The 18,765-nt window shown below is 45.9% G+C and overlaps 2 protein-coding genes across 12 annotated transcripts in view; one reads left to right on the top strand and one right to left on the bottom strand.

Moving 5' to 3' along the window:
* Positions 1-18,765, bottom strand: part of SLC31A1 (solute carrier family 31 member 1) — a 58,901-nt gene that overhangs the window by 12,808 nt on the left and 27,328 nt on the right. The window contains exon 1 of one of the 4 annotated variants that reach the window (XM_081896635.1): positions 10,739-10,848. The exons of 1 other annotated variant lie outside the window; for it this stretch is intronic. In XM_081896635.1, the coding sequence (XP_081752761.1) occupies positions 10,739-10,833 (95 nt within the window). In that variant the 5' untranslated portion in view covers positions 10,834-10,848. Of the gene's footprint in view, positions 1-2,088; positions 2,143-6,977; positions 7,149-10,738; positions 10,849-18,765 lie in introns of those variants that run through there. 2 more of the 4 variants (XM_081896636.1, XM_081896639.1) reach the window with 2 other exon arrangements.
* The window catches only part of LOC309361416 (FK506-binding protein 15-like), a 31,474-nt gene continuing 23,681 nt past the window's right edge, over positions 10,973-18,765 (top strand). For 3 of the 8 annotated variants that reach the window (XM_081896352.1, XM_081896355.1, XM_081896356.1), the window contains exon 1: positions 10,978-11,213. In XM_081896352.1, the coding sequence (XP_081752478.1) occupies positions 11,089-11,213 (125 nt within the window). In that variant the 5' untranslated portion in view covers positions 10,978-11,088. Of the gene's footprint in view, positions 11,214-18,765 lie in introns of all 8 variants that reach the window. The other 5 variants (XM_081896354.1, XM_081896351.1, XM_081896358.1 and 2 more) reach the window with 4 other exon arrangements.

Here is an 18,765-nt window from a genome sequence, read left to right as displayed (position 1 = left end):
AAATAGGGGGGTCTTATATACGGGGGTGTCCTATAGACGGAAAAATATGGTAGCCTTCACAAGGGGTGATTGTTTCCCATGAAATATGCTTTTCCATTTCAGCTCAGCCCTAGTCCTGTGTATTAGATGTGGACTAATAGGACAGTACAGAGGCATGACCTACTTCTATTTGGCCTTTTGTATGTGTGCATGCACATTTATGCAGCTAGAGACCAAGTTCCATGGGCAGGAAATTGAAGCTTGCCACCCTGATATTGGCTATTCTAAAAGCTTGAAATCAGCTGCCAGCCCAGAAAGTATTTATGATGGGCCAATTATCACAGCAACAACATACTTGACAGGCAAGTCACACCCAACTGCATTGAGACAATCTAGAGGTCTACATTCACCGGAGGTACAGGTTTTACAACTTATCCTGCCAATGAGGTTATCTTTAAGCTTTAAAAAGAAGTTAATACTATTAGGTTCATGTTTCTGCATGTTTATAATCATGAAGTTGATAAGGATTTTGCCCAGTTGTGTTTGTTTTGTTTAATGTCTCTCCCACACTCCAATCCCACACTTGACAATTTTGCTATTTTTAGCGCAGATTCAAGTATTTGGAGAGCACTGCCTCTACTCCTGCGAACCTGAGGTCAGAGGTCAGAACACAAAAGCTCATAAGAGTTCAGAGGTGGCTTATAGCTTCTCTAATGTGTGATGCAGCTCAGATTCAGTTCTGAAGATAGTCTCCCACACAAGTGTTTTTCTCACTTAATCCTTCTATAATTGAGATGGGGGACCTGTGGTCCAACAATATGGGATGATCATGGGAGTTATGGTGCAATATGTGGAGAACCAGAAGTTCTTGCACCTCTGCTCTGGAAAATTGGAGTTTCTCCTTAAGATCAGATCAAGGTCCACCTAGTTCAGACCTGCTCATCTAACAGTATCCAAACAGGTATTCCAAAGAAGATCACAAGTAGTGACTGGAGACAACAACCTATCCCCAAATCCCCTTTTTATTCTCCATATAATGCTATCCTGGCAATGTGGCACACAACCTTAAAAAGACAACAAAGACTGAACTGGCCACAGTCCCAATATTAACCCCTAATTTCTTCCAAACCTCAAAGGCAACTGGTCTGTATATTTTGCTTCATAGCTGCAATTAGCTCATTGTCAGCAAATAATTCCTCTTCCTCTCCCAGGTGGATGAGAATTAGTACATCCTACAGCAAAGTGTTCCCCAGACAGCAAAAAATACTGTTGTGTTTTCTTCTGATCTATGACACAACCAATCTAAGGCACAGCAGAAACTCCTCCTCCTCATCTGCTCACATTGGAAAAAGTAGCAGATTCAGACATTATAGTGCAGCACCACATACTCTACTCTCCAAACAATAAGCGAGCACTGCAGCAATCTTTCCTTCCTAGCCCAGGGGATCATTGAGGGTAGGATGCTGCATTCACTCTTCCCATTTGGAAAGAATAAGCACAAACCAGGCAGGAAGAAAGAGGACAAAAAAGAACAATATCTGACTTCTTGAAACCAAAAAAGGCCAGGCTTTTCAGGCCACACGCCAAGATGTTCAGCACCAAAGAGTGTGCTTAACATTTGAGAGAAACATAGGATACTTTCTTATACAAAGTCAGAACATGCAGAAGCTCCACAGACTTTTGGACTGAGGTCTCTCTGAGCCCTACCTGAAGATGCCTGCTACTGAGCTACAGCCCTTCCTCAGACAGTCTCCTCCCAGAGAGGAGCCTGTGTAATGTGCAAGGTGGACCCAGGTAAGCAATAAAGCCATGTGAACCACGCCAAAGGGCACAGAGCAATATTGTAAGAGATTCAAACCCCTCAGCAGATCATCACTATTATTTCCTGGGAGAACTTAAAGAGGCACAGGCTGGTACACTAATGTCAAGGCAAGAATCTAGGCAAGGCAAGATTCTAGGTTACAGGAAGAAAAGCACCAGGGAAACTGGCTCCTGCTGAAGGAGCAATTTTATTGCCTGAAACCCCGCAGATATTCTGCAAACTCAATACTGTTGTTCATGAGGTGACAAGAGAATGGACATTGTGCCCTTGCACAATGTAAGACTTACCGTACTAGGGGAAACAATACCTCTGTACCTCTCCTCTGACTAAGCCTTTAGATTAGAATATCATTGTAAAGGAATTGCTGCCACTATTATTTACAGCTATTGCAACAGGCTGTAATGATCCAATTGGCAAGCTCCACCCTCAAGTCCATTGCCCGTGCCTGACCCCCAAAAAGATGGTAAACCTGCTTACAGTGGGGTTCTGCCAAAAGTCACTGCAGCATCAAAAGAAAAAAGGAGCAATGGTTTTGGTCCCGTGCCCCCCATCCTCCAAAGAAGCACTGCAACCCTTTGGCCACAGGCAACTGTTGTGCAACTTTGAACTCTAGAACAGCACCAAACTTTGTCTTGGCATGATAAGGCCAGAGGGCTGGCAGATTAGAGCCTTTGACGCAAGTCCATTGCTTGCTGGGGCAGGTATCTGTGGGGGACAACAGCCAGGAGCAGTGAATAGTAGGTACCTCCTATGAACCATCACTATTGCCAGTGAAATCTGGATGGAGGACCACATAACGGAAGATAGTGTGTTCTGACAGCTTATAGAAAAGTCAGAAACATAAGGAGGACAAATGGGGCAATGTGGTAGAAATGAGGCATGAAGTTCCATTCAGAGTTGAATGGCAAAGTACCCCCACAACATCTTATACACTTTGTACAGCAAGAACATAGGATTGAACCAGACCATTGGTCCATCTAACTCAATACTGTCTATCCTGACTGGCAGTGGATCTCTAGGGGTTTAGGCAGAGCTCTCTCCTAACCTTAACTTGGAGGTACTGCTAGAGATTGAACCTGGGATTTTCTGCATGCAAAACCAATGCTTTCCTACTCAGCTATGACCCTTTCCTGTGCTGTAAAGACTCAACATTAAACACAGCCAAATGTATGTAAACCCATTCTTTATTTTAGTATAGCACATAGCAATTGTAGGGATCATCAGGTTTCAAAACCAGGAAGGACCTCAGCCAAATGGAACAATGAGCAGTTCGGTTTGTGTTAGGAAGGTCCTTCTCACCCCCTAGAGAGAACAGCAGACAGGCAGACTCTGTATTTTGGGAGATTATTCAATCTGCCAAAATACACATTAAGGTTGTGGGTATGGAGCTCTGGGATGGGGGGGGGGGAATGTAACCAAAGCAAGAAAAAATTGTTTCTGCAATGGATGGTGTCAAGCTGGTGGTATATTTTTGCTGCCTTGCTAAAGAAGCCTCTCAAGACTGCTCCTTCTTCAGAAGCCTTCCTTGAATTCAAATGTTATCGCCTTTGAATATTACCCTCTATCTAATTGTCAGGTGAGCAGCTGATTGGAGGAGGGCTGTGCGGGGAGGGAAGATATAGTGGTAGCTAGGCCATGTTGTGACAACATGCCGTGCATTTGGTCATAAGAAAGATATTGAAGTGGTCAAAGATAAAGATTTGCATATATGGTCAGGCCAGTAGGAAATGCAGCTCGCCTTTCCCACTAGCAATCCAAGCTATGTGGTGCCCAGAGGACTCATAGTTCAATGTAAGAGCTGATTTTTCACATGCAGGAATTCCCAGGTTAAGAGGGATGTCAGGTAGCTGGGACAGACCACTACCTGAGGTCTTGGGAGAGCCTGCTGCCAATCAGCACAGGGAAAGAGTGAACTCCTGTTTGGCATCAGAACAATAAAGGTTTGCAAGTTCCAATAATCTAGCTTCCTGGCTTTCTTAAAAACGTAATGCTTTTCAAGAAATCCTGAATAGGCCAACAAGGGTTGGGGGCTTCCTTTCTCCCCATCTGCTTCCCCATTTCACAGCTGGCAGGAGACCAGCTTTCCACCCCTTGCCAACAATCCCTCAGCAGATCAAAGTTTCCACATAGCAGCTTTCAATGGCACTGACATGCAGCATCCAGACCCACTGTGTATACCTGGAGGGTAATTATTAACTCTCCAAAGCTGCTTCAGCTTCACAGTCTCTCTTCTTCCAAGCCATCACACCCAGGGAGGTTCGAGACTTGAGCTCATTCTAATAGAGATATTTGGGGAGAGGGCAACAGAAGCAAAAAGAGGGGGTGCAACTAACCAAAACCAAGTCAGCCTGCTTCCTCAGTGTACCACTATTTCTAGCAATTAAAGATTCTGTATGACCTGTGATTAAGCACTGCTAGCCTAGAAAGTCACATGACCCAAACCTAAATGCCCCGCCAAATAACTCCACAGACTACTCTAGATTAAGAAAAAAATAGTTTTCTGTTTGGAAGCCTCCATACAGGCATGGGTAAATGACACTGACAAAGAACAAGAAGAGATTAACTTTAAGGCACATGAATATAGGCATGTGATGCACATTTGTGAGTGACTCTTTGTATGGGTTGCTTGTGGTTTTTGCAACTGTTTTCTAGCTGTGGACCCTATGTTCAAGTAACACCCACTCTGAGGAGAGCTGGCAAGATTTTACAATGAGAAGAGAATCATTCCTGTGGAGTTAAGGCAAGCCTTTTCGCATTATCACTGTGTACTCTCAAGGCTTTCTCCCACCTTACTGCCATTTAGAGTAACTACAGAACAGACATGGGGCGGTAAGAAGGTGGATTGGAATCTACTGGTAGATCTCTGAGTGACTTGCAGCTGATCGACTAGGTGTTTTTTGTTTTGTTTTGTTTTGTTTGTTTAATAAACAACTATACTTTCCATATGAATAATATGCTGAAATGAAAAAAGCTGAAGGCTAACCGGGAGGACTGTGGGCTTAGTTCAGTTCTTGTACTGAGAACAAATCCCTAGGCTCTAAATGCACTTAGACACGTGCCCTTTAAATCTTGTGTATCTTTTGCATCTGACTCTGGTTGATAGATCCTGAGATTCTAGAAAAAAAGAAAAGAAAGAAAAAACCAAGGGGGGAGGACATTCACCTAAGTTTTACTCAGAACAGACCCACTGAAATTAATGAAATTAGGTCCATTAATTTCAATAGCTCTACTCTGAGTTTAATTACTCTGAGTTAAAGTTTAACTTTAATTAACACCACCCAATCCAACAAACATGAAGTCTATTCTGGGGTAAGCAGACAAGTCAGCACAAATGAGACTCTCCCTTCTTATCAAAAACAGGCCTGCTTTGGATGCCACTGCAAGAAAATTAAAATGTTTAAGAAGCAAAAAGCAGAAGCACCTAGGCTAGTTACCATGGTTTATCCTCTATGAAGCTGTACATGGTCTGGGACCAGAGTATTTCATAGAATTGTACAGTTGGAAGGGACCTCAAGGGTCATCTAGTCCAACCCCTTGCAATGCAAGAATCTCAACTAAAGTAGGGCTGCCATATGTCCAGGAATTGTTCAGAAAATGGTGTCTGGGTGATTCTTTGCTGAATCGGCAAAATGTCTGGGAAAACCTGAAAGTATGGCAAGTTGGGCTATTTTTTAAAAATTCTAAAAAATCTAAGAAAAGCCCCCCAAAAGAGAGATGTTCCCCCAAAAAAGCTCAGCAACTTTGATCCAAAGAAAAACAACAACTCAACAACTCTGTCCAGATTTTCACCATTGGGAATATGGCAACCCTAAGTAAAACATCTGGCATCCATGACAGATGGCCATCCAACCTACGCTTAAAAATTTCCAAGGAAGAAGAGTCCACAACCTCCCAAGAGTCTCTGTTCCACTGTTGAACCGTTCCTACAGTCAGAAAGTTATTCCGGAAGTTTAGTTGGAATCTGCTTTCTTGTAACTGGAAGCCATTGATTCGAGTCCTACCCTCCAGACCATAAAACAAGCTTGCTCCATCTTCCATGTGACAGCCCTTGGGATATTTGAATATGGCTATCACATCTCCTCTTAGTTTCCTCTTTTCCAAGCTAAATATACCCAGCTCCTTCCAACTGTTCCCGTGATGTCTTTATTTCCAGACCCTTGATCATCTTGGTTCCTTCCTCTGCACATGTTCCAGCTTGTCAATATATTGGCTATCGTCTGACTAAGGTAGAAGTGGTGTTGTTATTTCCCTTGGTCTGGACACTATACTTCTGTTGATGCAGGCTAGAATTGCATTAGCTTTCTTGCTGCTGCATCACACTGTTGACTTATGTTAAGCTTGTGGTCCACTAAGACCCCTAGGTCCTTTTCACAAGTGTCTCTGATATTATATTTCTGAATCTGGTTCTTCCTGCCTAAGTGCAGAACCCTGCATTTGCCCGTATTGAAATTCATTTTGTTAGTTTGGGTCCAGTTCTCCAATCTGTTACGGTCATCTTGAATCCATTAGCTACCTGTCCTATTTGGTCTTATCTGCCAATTTAATGAGCATCCCCATCAATTCCTTCATCCAAGTAATTTTTAAAGACAGTGAATAACAACGGACCCAGGAGAGAACCCTGTGGTACCCCACTTGTCACTTTTTTCCAGGATGATGATTAGTGAGCACTCTTTGGGTTCGGTCAGTGAACCAATCAACAGTTACCTCATCAAGTCTACATTTTACCACCTACTTTGCAAGAATATCATGGGGAACTGTCAAAAGCCTTACTGAACTCGACTTCTAAGGAGGAATGATGGGAGACTAGTTATCAGCTGCTGACACTCCTGTCCGCAGAGATCATTATGGCGTGATTAAAGGCAACCAAGGCATATTGACAAAACTCCCTTTTGAGATAAGGGGGTCAGGGATAAGATAAACCTCTCATATGACATAGAAGTTTGGGGAGTTGGAGAACTGTCTTGAGCAAGGAACATTAATGAAGTCCACACACTGTATAATAATTCTTAAATTAGGGCACTCAGTCGGCAATATCTCCTTCTTTTAACTATTCACGAAACTAGAAGAACTATTTGGATTCTCTATCTGCCAGCTAATTAGTGTCCACAAAATAAATGAACTGCTGGAAGATAAACAAGCATTAATTAACAAGCTAAAAATAGACCAAAAAGCTTACCTTAACTAAGGATGACTTCAAAAGTTTACAAATGAAGAGATAGCTCTTATCCTGTGTAAAATTTGCAATCTATATCATCTGTAATTCTCCGTTGTTTGTGTGCTCAGCTCTGCTCCCGAACACCTAAGCCTAAACTCCAACTCCTGGCAGCAGACTGATGATTTCTGTACACCGCCAAGAAAGAAAAAAATGGACTGTTTAGTCAATAGGAATACCACCTTTAAGAACCCCAGGGACATGGGCAGGTACACAGTAAAAGGAGGAAAGTTGCCCTCAGGTTGATTTTTATTTTGTGCCCTCTTCTTATGAAAACACTCTCGATCTGGCAAATACACAGTCCAAGGTCAGATGGATAGCACAGTGACTGGAATCAAACAGCTAGAACAGGGCAATGTGTTTCTGGAGATTTCTTTTTAAAACTGTGTACATCCTCTAACAAAAGTGTGAAGAACCTTCCCCCTCCCACGGAGGTTGCTGAAGTACAACTCCAATTATTATTGTCCATTGTGCATGATTGCTAGGGCTGATGGGAGTGTAGCAACATCTGGAGGAACAAAGGTTCCCCTACCCCTGCATCTGGGATGTGCTTGCTCCCTTCATCAGGGCAAGGAGTCAGACGTGCTGTTGCGAGTGGGTCAAGTCTGAGGCCTTCTTCTGACATTAGAGCTGCAGAGGGGTAGAAATTACTCCCTCCGCCATCCCAAACATGGTTAGAAGCCTACAGCTTGCTTTAGTTCTGCACTTGCTGGGTGTGAATACAGAGCCAAAACAAACCTCTGTCTTACCTTTCTGGCTCTGAGCTGGAGGAAGATGATGCAGGTGCAGAGATAAGGAAAGATACCACACCCTTGCATCTTTGTCCTTCATCTTACACCATCTTCCAGTGGTGCAGCAGGCTCTTTTGTAGCAAGGGCATGTTCTGGTGACCACAAATTTTGAATTGGCTACCCAGGCCACACAAGCTTTACAAGCTTGTTATAAGACACTGTAGAAAAATCAGCAATGCTTCTGTTCACTGATTCCTGGAACTTTCTTGAAATGTAGGTTTCAGCTGCAAACATTACTAGAGCAGTGTGTGGGAATGAAAGGCACACACCACTTGTTCAGTGCAATAATTAACCTCAAGAGATGATCCCAGAGTTGGATTATTTTCTATGACAATTCATGGGTGTTTAGAGTAAGATGCATCACCAAACCTCTTAAATCCCACATTATTGGCTACACCAGCTCAGTTTCCTCTTCAGCTATTTGTCCGATCTAACCAACATCTGTTAGGATTTGAATGAGTACAAAGAATTTGAATCTGCTGTTTCTGGTGATGCAGTTTTCAAAGACACAATTGACAGGGAAAATACAGCTGGCTTCTAAACTCTCAAGTTTCAAATCACATTTTGAGAGAGACTCTTATTACAGAAAAGTTTGGGTTTTTTTTGTTTGTTTGTTTTTTTACAGAGTTAATCTCCAAGAGTGTAAAAGCCTTTTTAAAATCAGTTGTTAATTCTTCTGGGAGACGTGCCTAGCCAACTCTCCAGACAAAGGCATTCTAAACCAGGAGATCCTGGACAACAGCCCAGAAATGGAACCTGAGGCGCAGAAGATAATAGAAGAAGGGTGCATTTCTGGGCAGAATGAATTAGACTACACCTGCAAAAAGATTTCCTACTCCTCAGTAGTCAGCACCAATCATGATAATTCAAGCCTGAGAAGTTCTAGGTGCCACCATTACACTTATTGGAGCCTGGGAAACCAGATGCCTAGAATACTTATCCACCTACTCCTGTCCGCCAATCTAGGAAGTGCACTACAACACTGCCACCTCCAAAGCAAGGGTGGAAAAAAACATCTCACACAAGCCACTCTTATACAATATAGATTTATTGATTTATTTGTATTTTGGGTCTGTTTGTCTCCCAAATCAGCAAACACTTCTTCACCAGCTTGGAAACTGAGATTATTTCTAGCTCAGTCTTGAAAAACCCAAAAAGAAAAATCCCTCAAAGAAACTGTTTGGACATAAAAGAACTAGAGTTAGGAAGGCAAGTTACATCGCTTCCTAGAACGGCACTTTGGAAGGCCTGCTGGTCATAAATACACACCTCCCCGTTTCCCTATAACATTAAACTCTACTAGTCCAGCCAGCTGATCATTCTCTACCACCACTCTCCTTTCTCATTCGGCCTCTGTCTCTCGCCTATCATTCACTCTCATGTTCTTTCCCTTAACCCACCTCTTCATCCTGTCACCGATTCCATTCAGTCCCCTACACTTTACAAATCTCATTTCAATTCAACACTCAGGTCCCATCCTTCTCACCTTTCCACACACACCTTCACTCACAGAGGCTTTAAGAAGCTACCAACAGCTACTAGCCATGATGCCTATGTCTTCCCTCCACTGTTGGAGGCAGTCGGTGTCTGAATATGAGCTGCTAGGGAGCACTGTAGTTGCACTCAGCTCCTCCCTGTGGTCTTTCCATGAGGACATCCATCTGGTTGGCCTCAGTCAGGACCGAAAGCTGGATTAGATAGGCTTTGGCTTGTTCCTGCAACAGAGTTCTTCTGCCCATCTTCTGCTTTCACGGATCCTTACTCTTCTTCACTCAATTCATTTTATTTTTATTTATTATTTTATAATTATTAGTGACATTTTTGCATTCAGGTACCTCAAAGCGACTTACACAGTAAAACAACTGAGGCTGTGAAAACACTACATTGTTAAAGCACACAATTTCCCCTCACGACAAAAGAATGTTGGGAACTGTAGTCTGTTAAGGGTTTGGGGAACTTGAGGGGGGAAATGTAATTTAAATGTATGTTGCATATGCAACCAGGTTGCACACATGCCACACATTTAAAGCACATTCCCCACAAAGTACCCTGGGCACATTTGTTTATGGGTGCTTGGAACTGTAGCCCAGTGAGGGGTACACTACGATTTCCAGGATTATTGGGGGGGGGGGAGACGCATGCTTTAAACGTATGATGTGTATGCAGCCAGCCAAGGGAACTTAAGTTTAAAGGTGCTGGGAAATGTAGCTCCACGGTGAACAAACTACAACTCCCAGGATCCTTTGGGGGAGGCAAGCATGTGCTTTGAATGTGACTGAAGTGTACTGTGTGGCACATGCACCCAAAGGTATTGAAATCAGACGAAAGCAATAATAAACAAGAACTAAAATGCCACATCGGAATACAACGGCACTTCCCACCTCCCGAGCTCCAGCCACCCGCCTTTTCCGCCCTCGTCTCTCCTGCCCTCTGCCTCCCCCTCGGAATCCTGCCCTTCTTCACCCCCGTTTCATTCCTCCTTTTCACCCTCAGGCCCCCAGTCTCCCTGCGTTCCCGTTGCTCCTCTGTCATTTAAATGGATTTATTCATTATTCTTGAGGTAACGATCATATTTATTTTATTATTTTTCAAGATTACCATATAGATATATGAACACATAGAAAAACGGAACTGTTTCCAGTTATCTTCGTTCCCTGCCTCCTGGTCCACCTCCCTCAGCCATAGCTGTCAACTTTCAGATTTGAAAATAAGGGATCAGCAGCCTCGAAAAAAAGGGATCAGCAGCCTCACCTGTCCCAGGGACAGTCTACGGGATCTCTAACAATCCGGGACAGCAGCGGGAAACGGCACTGGAATAATGGGGATTTGCCGCAAAAAAGGGGAAGGTTGACAGCTATGCCCTCAGCCTCCCCCCCCCCCCGTGAGGCGCTGGCACCGGAACCCTCGCACTCGCTCCCTCTGCTCGCCGCCTACCTGCGCCTTCCTCGTCTTCTGCTCCTTGCCTCGACCTCCTCAGACGTGTCCCTTCTTCGCCCGGCGAGCGGAGGCGCCACTTCACTGGCCAGCATCGAGCGAGCGTCACCCGCCTTCCCGCCTCCCTCTCCCAGAAACCAGCTTCCTATTGGTCCCCCTCCCTTTCCGTCAAAAATAAGAGCACCGGCGCTAAAATCACGGCAGCGGCTCGCTAGCGCCCCCGTGGACGCGTTTCTTTCTTCCGCCTGGAAGTTTGGGCCGCTTGGTGACCAGTAAATGCTTGGCCGTGATCACGTGCCGCCGGCCGCTTTGGCTTGCTAGTTTCGCTTCCGCAGCCCAGCGCTTGCGCCATGGCCGAGAAGTTGCCGCCGCCTCCCGGCTTGGGCTTCGCCGAGGGGCGCGGGGAGCGAGGGGCCGTCAGGATGTTGGGGGACATGGATGAAGAAGACGAGGCCTTCCAGCTTCCGACGGGAGGGTGAGAATGCGGCGCCTCTCTGCGCGGGGGAGATGCGGGGTGTGCGGGTGTCTGGGGGTCCGCGTGAGGGGGCGGGGCTGTGTGAGGGGACCAGAGCTGTATGTGGGGCTGCGGCTGCATGTGGGGTTGGGGCAGCATGTGGGGCTGTGGCTGCATGTGGGGTTGGGGCAGCATGTGGGACTAGAGCTGTATGTGGGGCTGCGGCTGCATGTGGGGTTGGGGCAGCATGTGGGGCTGTGGCTGCATGTGGGGCTGGGACTGTATGTGGGTCTGGGTCTGCATGTGGGGCTTGGGGCTGCATGTGTGGTTGGGGCAGCATGTGGGTCTGGGTCTGCATGTGGGGCTGGGGCTGCATGTGGGGTTCGGGCAGCATGTGCGGCTGGGGTTGTATGTGGGGCTGGGGCAGCATGTGGGGCTGGGGCAGCATGTGGGGCTGGGGCAGCATGTGGGGCTGGTGTGGGGCTGGGGCAGTATGTGGGGCTGGGGCAGCATGTGGGGCTGGGGCAGCATGTGGGGCTGGTGTGGGGCTGGGGCAGTATGTGGGGCTGGGGCAGCATGTGGGGCTGGGGTTGCATGTGGGGCTGGGGTTGTATGTGGGGCTGGGACTGTATGTGGGGCTGGGGCAGCATGTGGGGCTGGTGTGGGGCTGGGGCAGTATGTGGGGCTGGGGCTATATGTGGTTGTGGAACAGCATGTGGTTCTGGGGCTGTATGTGGTTCTGGGGCTGCATGTCGTTCTGGGGCTGTATGTGGGTCTGGGGTGGGTGGGTGCAGGCTTGCGAAGGGTGATTCCGTACACATGCAGAGGGCTTTGTCTGCAATTACGTGCTGTTAGGCGCTGAGAGAGAGGCGAAGTTCAGCTGAGCTAGGCGTCTTTGAGCCAGCTGGTGAGGATGAAATGGGCGGGGTTTCGTCCACCTAAGGATGAAATGGGAGGCGCTGGCTTGCATCCGACTAAGCTATGCGTTGGTTATGCCCGCCCATTTCAGTGGAGCTACTCTGAGCAGAGCCAGCATTGAGCTGAAACCGAAGTGCCTTGTGTTTTCACTGTTCCTTACATGCTTAGCTTTGGAGCATGCAGCGGCTAAAAAGTTCCCCTCTCATGATGATTGGGTGCAGGAGGCAGGGACCCTGGTGCAGAAATAGTAACCTCCGCAACCCCAGATCAGTACACCACTGGAGATGGGAGTGCACTTGCGCTACAATCCAGAAGCCCAAAGGAACCCCACACCTTTTGAGGGAATACATTATGTTTTAGTAGTGGTTTGGGACTAGGAAGTTTGGCCCAAGGGTTAATGGGGAAAGGAGGATTATTCTTAAAAAGCAAGACTTATTGGGGAGTAGACTCCACTGAATTCAACTGAACTTCCCCATGAATGTACATAGGGTTGGTTTGTATACAAATGCCTGTTGCCTGTGCTGTGGTGAAATATTTTCCCATTTCCTGATTCTAGCTTTCTGTTTCCACTTCTTCTGTGCTGATGTTACACTGAGAGAGAGTCACAAAGTGAGTTTAATCTCCAAGTGAGGGTCTGCACCCTGATCTCCCAGGTCACAATTTGGCATTCTAACTCCTGCCCTAAAGCGGGTGCCAGTAACAGGACTGAATGGAGGTGTTTTGTGGTCTTAGATTCCTTCTACAAAAGGAACCCTAAGAAAGATTTCTAGTGCCCTTACACTGTGGCATTTTAGGTGTTCAAAATAAGGGCACTGCACTGTTGCTTTTGGCAACACTGGCAGTGAGCAAAGGTCAAAGTGACATATAGCCACCTGAATAAAGTGGCCACTGAACCCTAACTGCCCCATGAGAGGACGACTCATCTGGAGGGTAACGTAGGTCTGCAGCTTGGTCAGCTAGGATTCACTCTTCCTAACACTTGTAGCTGATTAATTTGCTTCAGGAACTGGGGTGATAATTAGTAAGGAAGGGAAAAAGGCATCACTTGGAAAGTCCCCAATTCAGTACATGCATTATTTAAGTGAATCTGCTATCTTTCAGGCTTTGGTCACTACTTCCTATAGGATTGGGAATACTATACTGGTCTACATCACAGACTTGTAAGGGCTAAGGTCATAAGGAGAACCCTGCTGAATCAGGCCCAGAGCCCATGTAGCTAAGTGCTCTGTTCCTGCAGGGCCCAACCTCTGCAACCCACACTTTCCAACACTGGCATTACAGGGTGGTGAAGTATCTTCTTTGCATGTAGAAGGTCCTGGGTTCAATGCCCAGCATCTGCAGGTAAGGCTGGGAAAAACTTCCTGATCTCATCTTCACTTTACATTTAAAGCAGTATCATACAGCTTTCAATAGTTTTTGCATCCACACACAATTTTCAGAGTGACTGCATTCCCTCTTCCCAGCGAACTCCGGGAATGGTAAGTCTGTGAGGGGAACAGGGGGTCTCCTAACAACTCACAGCAGCCTTAACATACTACTGTTCCCAGGATTCTTTGTAGGAGAAGCCATGAGGGCATAAAGAGTATAATAGTGCTTCCAATGTATAGCGCAGATGAGGTCCCTGTCTGGGACCCTAGAGAGCTGTTGCTGTAGGTGAAATTGAACTAGATGGAACAAGGACGTGACTCAATGTAAGGCCACTTCTTATGTTCCTAGGAAGAAGACATCCAACCACACACACAGGAATGACCTTCAAGCTGGGCTGGGGTGCTTGGGCAAGTTGAGGAGGTTTTAAAAAAAATCTCCCCCCCCCCTCAAATTATTATGGAACCACAGAGACAAGTAAACTAACAAAAATTCAATGCTTTATCCAACTAAAGGCAGGGTATACAAAACCTAAACATACTAAATTGTCTTCCACCTCACATTTCTCTGGCAAAGCAATGAGACTTGAGGGATGTCTGTCATTCTCCTTGGGAACCTAAATCAGGGCAGCGCCTCTTGCAGCTCAACTTAGCTTGTTTTTCCTACAGCAAAAGACATTTCCCCAAGCTGCAGCTTCCCCCCGCCCCAAGGCTGAAGGTAAAGTCCTTTGATTAGCTGAGTTGATTCTTTTGGAATGCTTTGGGAGGAAAATTTAGTGTCTGCTTTGCATGCAGAAGGTCCTAAGTTCAATCCCTGGTATCTCCAAGTAGGGCTGGGAATGCCCCCTGTTTGAAACCTAGGAAAGCTACGGCCAGTCAGTAGACAGTACTGAGCTAGATAGACAAAGGGTCTCGTTTGATAGAAGGCAGCTTCTTATGTTCCTGATCTTTTTCCTTTCAGGCATGCCATTTTTCTTGGGTGTTCACCTCTCATGTCTTATGGTGGTTGATGGGGAGAAGGCTCTGCCTTGTTTCCATAACTACCTCCTCCTAAATCTGTGCCTCTAAATGAGAGATTGCCCCACAGTGGAACATTCTTCCAGAGCAAGGGGGCTAGAGCTCTTATCAAGGAATTAATATGGGCATTGCCATGTCAGAGGGCCACAAGGAGGGCATAAGGCAGAGATGAGGAACCTATGGCTGGACTCCAGCTTCTGTCAGTCCTTGCCAGCATGGCTGAAGGCCAGGCACAGTGGGAGTTGTAGTCCAGTAATTTCTGGAGAACTGCTAATGCCCCCCCCCCCATATCATGAGCGGACATGATGGTGTTGGAGAGTGTCATCGTTGCCTTGGAACTCTTAAGGGTGGCAATGGGGGAGGTTAACTGTCTGGACCCCGAGTGAATGTTGCAAGAATTCAGTGAGATACGCAAGCTGTGAATACTGATTGCACAAAAGGAACAAGTGCAGTTGGGTTTAGCAAGGTTGGGGTGCCATTCATTGACTTGTTGGCTGTTCCTGTGGTAGTGGATTCCTGGATGAGGAGGCATGTAAAAATGAACCCTGATCCAGCAAGGAACATTGCATCATCATCATTGGCAATACATTGAGGAATAGGAAAGATCATTGGTGTTAGTTTCCAGTTTAGGAAGGATTTTCAGAAAAAAACAGGAATCTAAAAGAATTCAGAAGGGCAAACACTGAGGAAATGCTGGTGTAGGAACTTGGTGAATTCCTCAATTGCACCACTACTGCGCTCAGAGCCTAGTTCTTGGCATAGAACTGAGAAATACTGTACTGGGAATAGATTCAGGTATGTAGCCATGTTTGTCTGACGCAGTTGAAATATATATATATATATAAATTAAATGTCCAGTAGCACCTTAGAGAACAACTAGGTGTGTATCTGAAGAAGTGTGCATGCACATGAAAGCTTATGCCAAGAACAAACTTAGTTGGTCTCTAAGGTGCTACTGGACAATTTTTTTATTAATATATTTGTATTGGGAATCTTGGCTTTCACTTATGAGAGTTTTCACCTAAGGTTGTGCCTTTATAAAATTATTATCCTTCTAGCCTTGAAGGATATGAAGAGAAGCTTGAAAACGTGATTAATGCCTGGTAGAAATTTGATGCCAATTTTTAAGGGGGAAAGAACTGCTCTTTTGAGTGCTTTCGGTGTGCAAGAAGGAAAAATGTCATGATTCTGAGTAACAGCGTCAAACTTTTAAGCCCTTGGAAAGCCATCAGAGGCTGCTGTTTTAGGGCATATGGTACACTGCCCCATCAACTTCAGTCTGCCCTTAGCCAACTCCCACCTGCTTCCCTTCTTGCCTATGCCCACCAGTCCAAGGGGTGGCCCTAGTTTTCCCATTGTAGAATTCAGCAGGAAGGAAGAGGATGGGGGCAACACCACCAGACTTTCCTGGCTCTGCCTCCTCCTACTGTTGGGCTCCCAGCCTTCCACCCCACCAGTCCCAATGGAAACCAGTCATCACCAGTTCAGTTAATGTACAAATGTGGCAGCAGAGAGATCCTTTGGAATTCAGTTCTTCAGGCCTTTACCAAGGTGATGCCTACTCCCTGGTTCACTCTTCTGACTGGCCCTGCCCTGAGCACACCTCAGGTGCTTTTGCTTGTGTGGAATGTTTTCTTGAACTGTGATAGTGCCTCTTGCTTCCCTAGATGGAGAAAATAGAGAGAGGGGTGTGTGGAAATCTCTGACTTTTGCATGGATGGGATGTAGCCTCATGTGCAGAGTCAAATTTCAGATGTATTAATACTTTAGTTTAGAGGGGCCATGGGAAGAGAGCCTGTGAGATACAGGAAAATCCTATCTTGGCACTGCTGAAGTCCCAGATTACTTAAGGCATTTCCGTACTCCATGCAGTACTTGTCAGTTTAATCCCTTTCAACCTGTGGAACTTGCACTTCGGCAAGGGCCATTCGTGTACCATCTGTCACTAGGGAGTCATTTCTTTCAGTGTGGCAGCACCCAAACTGTGGAACTCCCTGCCTGTTGACATTAGGCAGGCACTATCACTGCTCTTCTAGATGCCTGCTGAAAACTCTTCTGTTTTAACAAGCCTCTCCAGGCACATGATTGGATTCCTGTTCGTAAATTGGTTTTAGATGCTTTGTTATGCTTTTAGATGTTTTTAACAGTTTCTCTATTTTTATTTAAGTTTTAATTGTATTTATATATATATATATCACACACTTGTTTGCTGCTATGGCAAGGGGCGTGTGGTGTATAAAGAAATAAATGCTTTGAGGGCCCTGTCAACTCCAATTCCTGTTTTACTTCCTCTTCTTTAGTTTGCTCTCCCTGCCTCCAAGTGGAACTGAGTAGGCACGTGAGTGGGGTGAGCTGGATCTATGTCATCCCAGAATGTCACTCTCCCCAGAAGGAGAAGCCAAGCTCACAATCGCTGTTCCGCTTACTTCTTTTGGGAGCCCCTCTAACATGCATGTTGCCACTCATGGTTTTTCTCCAGCTGGAATCCTATAAGAACTGCTTAGGGATGATACGGGATAGATTTTCGTATCTCTCACAAGGTCATGCAGCCATTCCAGAGGATTGCTGTTGTGCAAATGCAGAATTGCCTTTGGAAACCTTAGCTGTTTAATTCACCCCCCCCCCACTGCCCACGCCTTACTTTGCTGATGCTTCAGGATGGAAAAGAGAGGGGAGGGGTAATGACACGAGAAAACAGCAGCCAACATTGAATGGGTGGGAGCTGGGGAATCGACTGGGGCACTTGAACAGCGATGTCAGACCCACGGCGAACAGAGTACCTTTGGCAGGCAGTCCACAGGTTTGTTTCATCGGGACCAGCTGTTTGGGGTGCTGTCAGGCATTTAAAATGAGCACTTCACCCCTTGGTATAGCATGAAGTTTGGGGCTAAGTCTGGAAATTTAATGTTTGAAGATACTTGGTCTTAGTGTGTGTTTGTTTGTTTTAATCTGCAAGTTTCTAGCTCTCAGGAGTGTAGGGAAGTGGGCTAGGATGTGTGGTAACTGGTAAGTTTCAGCTACCAGAACAAGCCTGAGATGAGATACTTCTGAATGTCTGTAGGGAAAACCACTTCTGTTCAGCAAGGTTTATTCCCTCTCCCCACCTTCCTGGCTGTGAATCTCCCTGTCTGGGGAAAGGGTAAACTGCAAGGGCAGGGCTTGTATCTTTACAATAATGGATACCTTTAAATTTTTCTTTTGTTTACTAGGTTCTATAAAAGCCTGGGTGCACTAATTTGGCAGCAGTCTTTTCAGTTTTAGGGACTTTTTAGTTTAGACAAAAAGCAAGTAAGAGATAATATGATAGAGGTTTATCAAATTAGGCATGGCATGGAGAAAGTGGATAGGGAACAGTTTCTCTTCCTCTTGTGAACATCCGATGAAGCTGAATGTTGGAAGACCTTCGGGAAAGGCAAAAGAAAGTACTTTCTCACACCATGCCCAGTTAAACTACAGAACTCTCCCGCAGGAGGCAGGAATGGCCACCAACCTGGGTAACTTTAAAAGAGGATTAGAAAAATCCAGGGAGGAGAAGACTATCTATGTTTAGTCACCGTGGCTGTGCTCACCCAGTTGGTGGCAGCAGGGCTTCTGAATAACAGTTGCTGGAGACCACAGGAGGGGAGAGGCCTCTTGTGCTTGGGTTCTGTTGGCTACTGTAAGAACAGAATGCTGGATTCGGTGGGCCTTTGGCCAGATCCTGCAGCTTTTCTTTTGTTCTTAAGAGAGGTTATAGAAACTTGATAGGAAAAAGAAGGGATTGTCTCCAACTACGTTCTGCTTAGAGAAGACCCACAATGTGTCTACTCCTTTAGTTGTGTGCATTAATTTCTGACAACAGCTCTTCCAGGCTGGTTACCCCAAGAGAGACTGGGCAAAGCTCCCCTTGGCAAGCACCCCTAGTGGGGTGGCCAACATCCTAATCACAAACTGGATTCTAGTTTTTGAATCCATTACCCTCTGGTCTTTTTACGGTCTTCAAATAAAAACATCTTGAAGGTTCCAGGCCACAGAAAAGTTAGGCTGGCCTCAACCAGAGCCAGGGCTTTTTCAGCTGTGGCTCCGACCTGGTGGAACACTCTGTCACAAGAGACTAGGGCCCTGCGGGACTTGACATCTTTCTGCAGGGCCTGCAAGACAGAGCTGTTCCGCCAGGCCTTTGGCCAGGGCACAGCCTGACTCCCTCCCTTGGCAATCTTCGCGGAGCTCTGGCCCAATAGTGGCCAGTGGCTTGAATTTAATTAATTTTATAATGAATGATTTTAGAGTGTTGT

Source organism: Podarcis melisellensis (assembly GCF_964234715.1).
Source record: "Podarcis melisellensis genome assembly, chromosome: Z".
Taxonomy (NCBI): domain Eukaryota; kingdom Metazoa; phylum Chordata; class Lepidosauria; order Squamata; family Lacertidae; genus Podarcis; species Podarcis melisellensis.
This window is presented reverse-complemented; position numbering and strand designations above follow the sequence as displayed.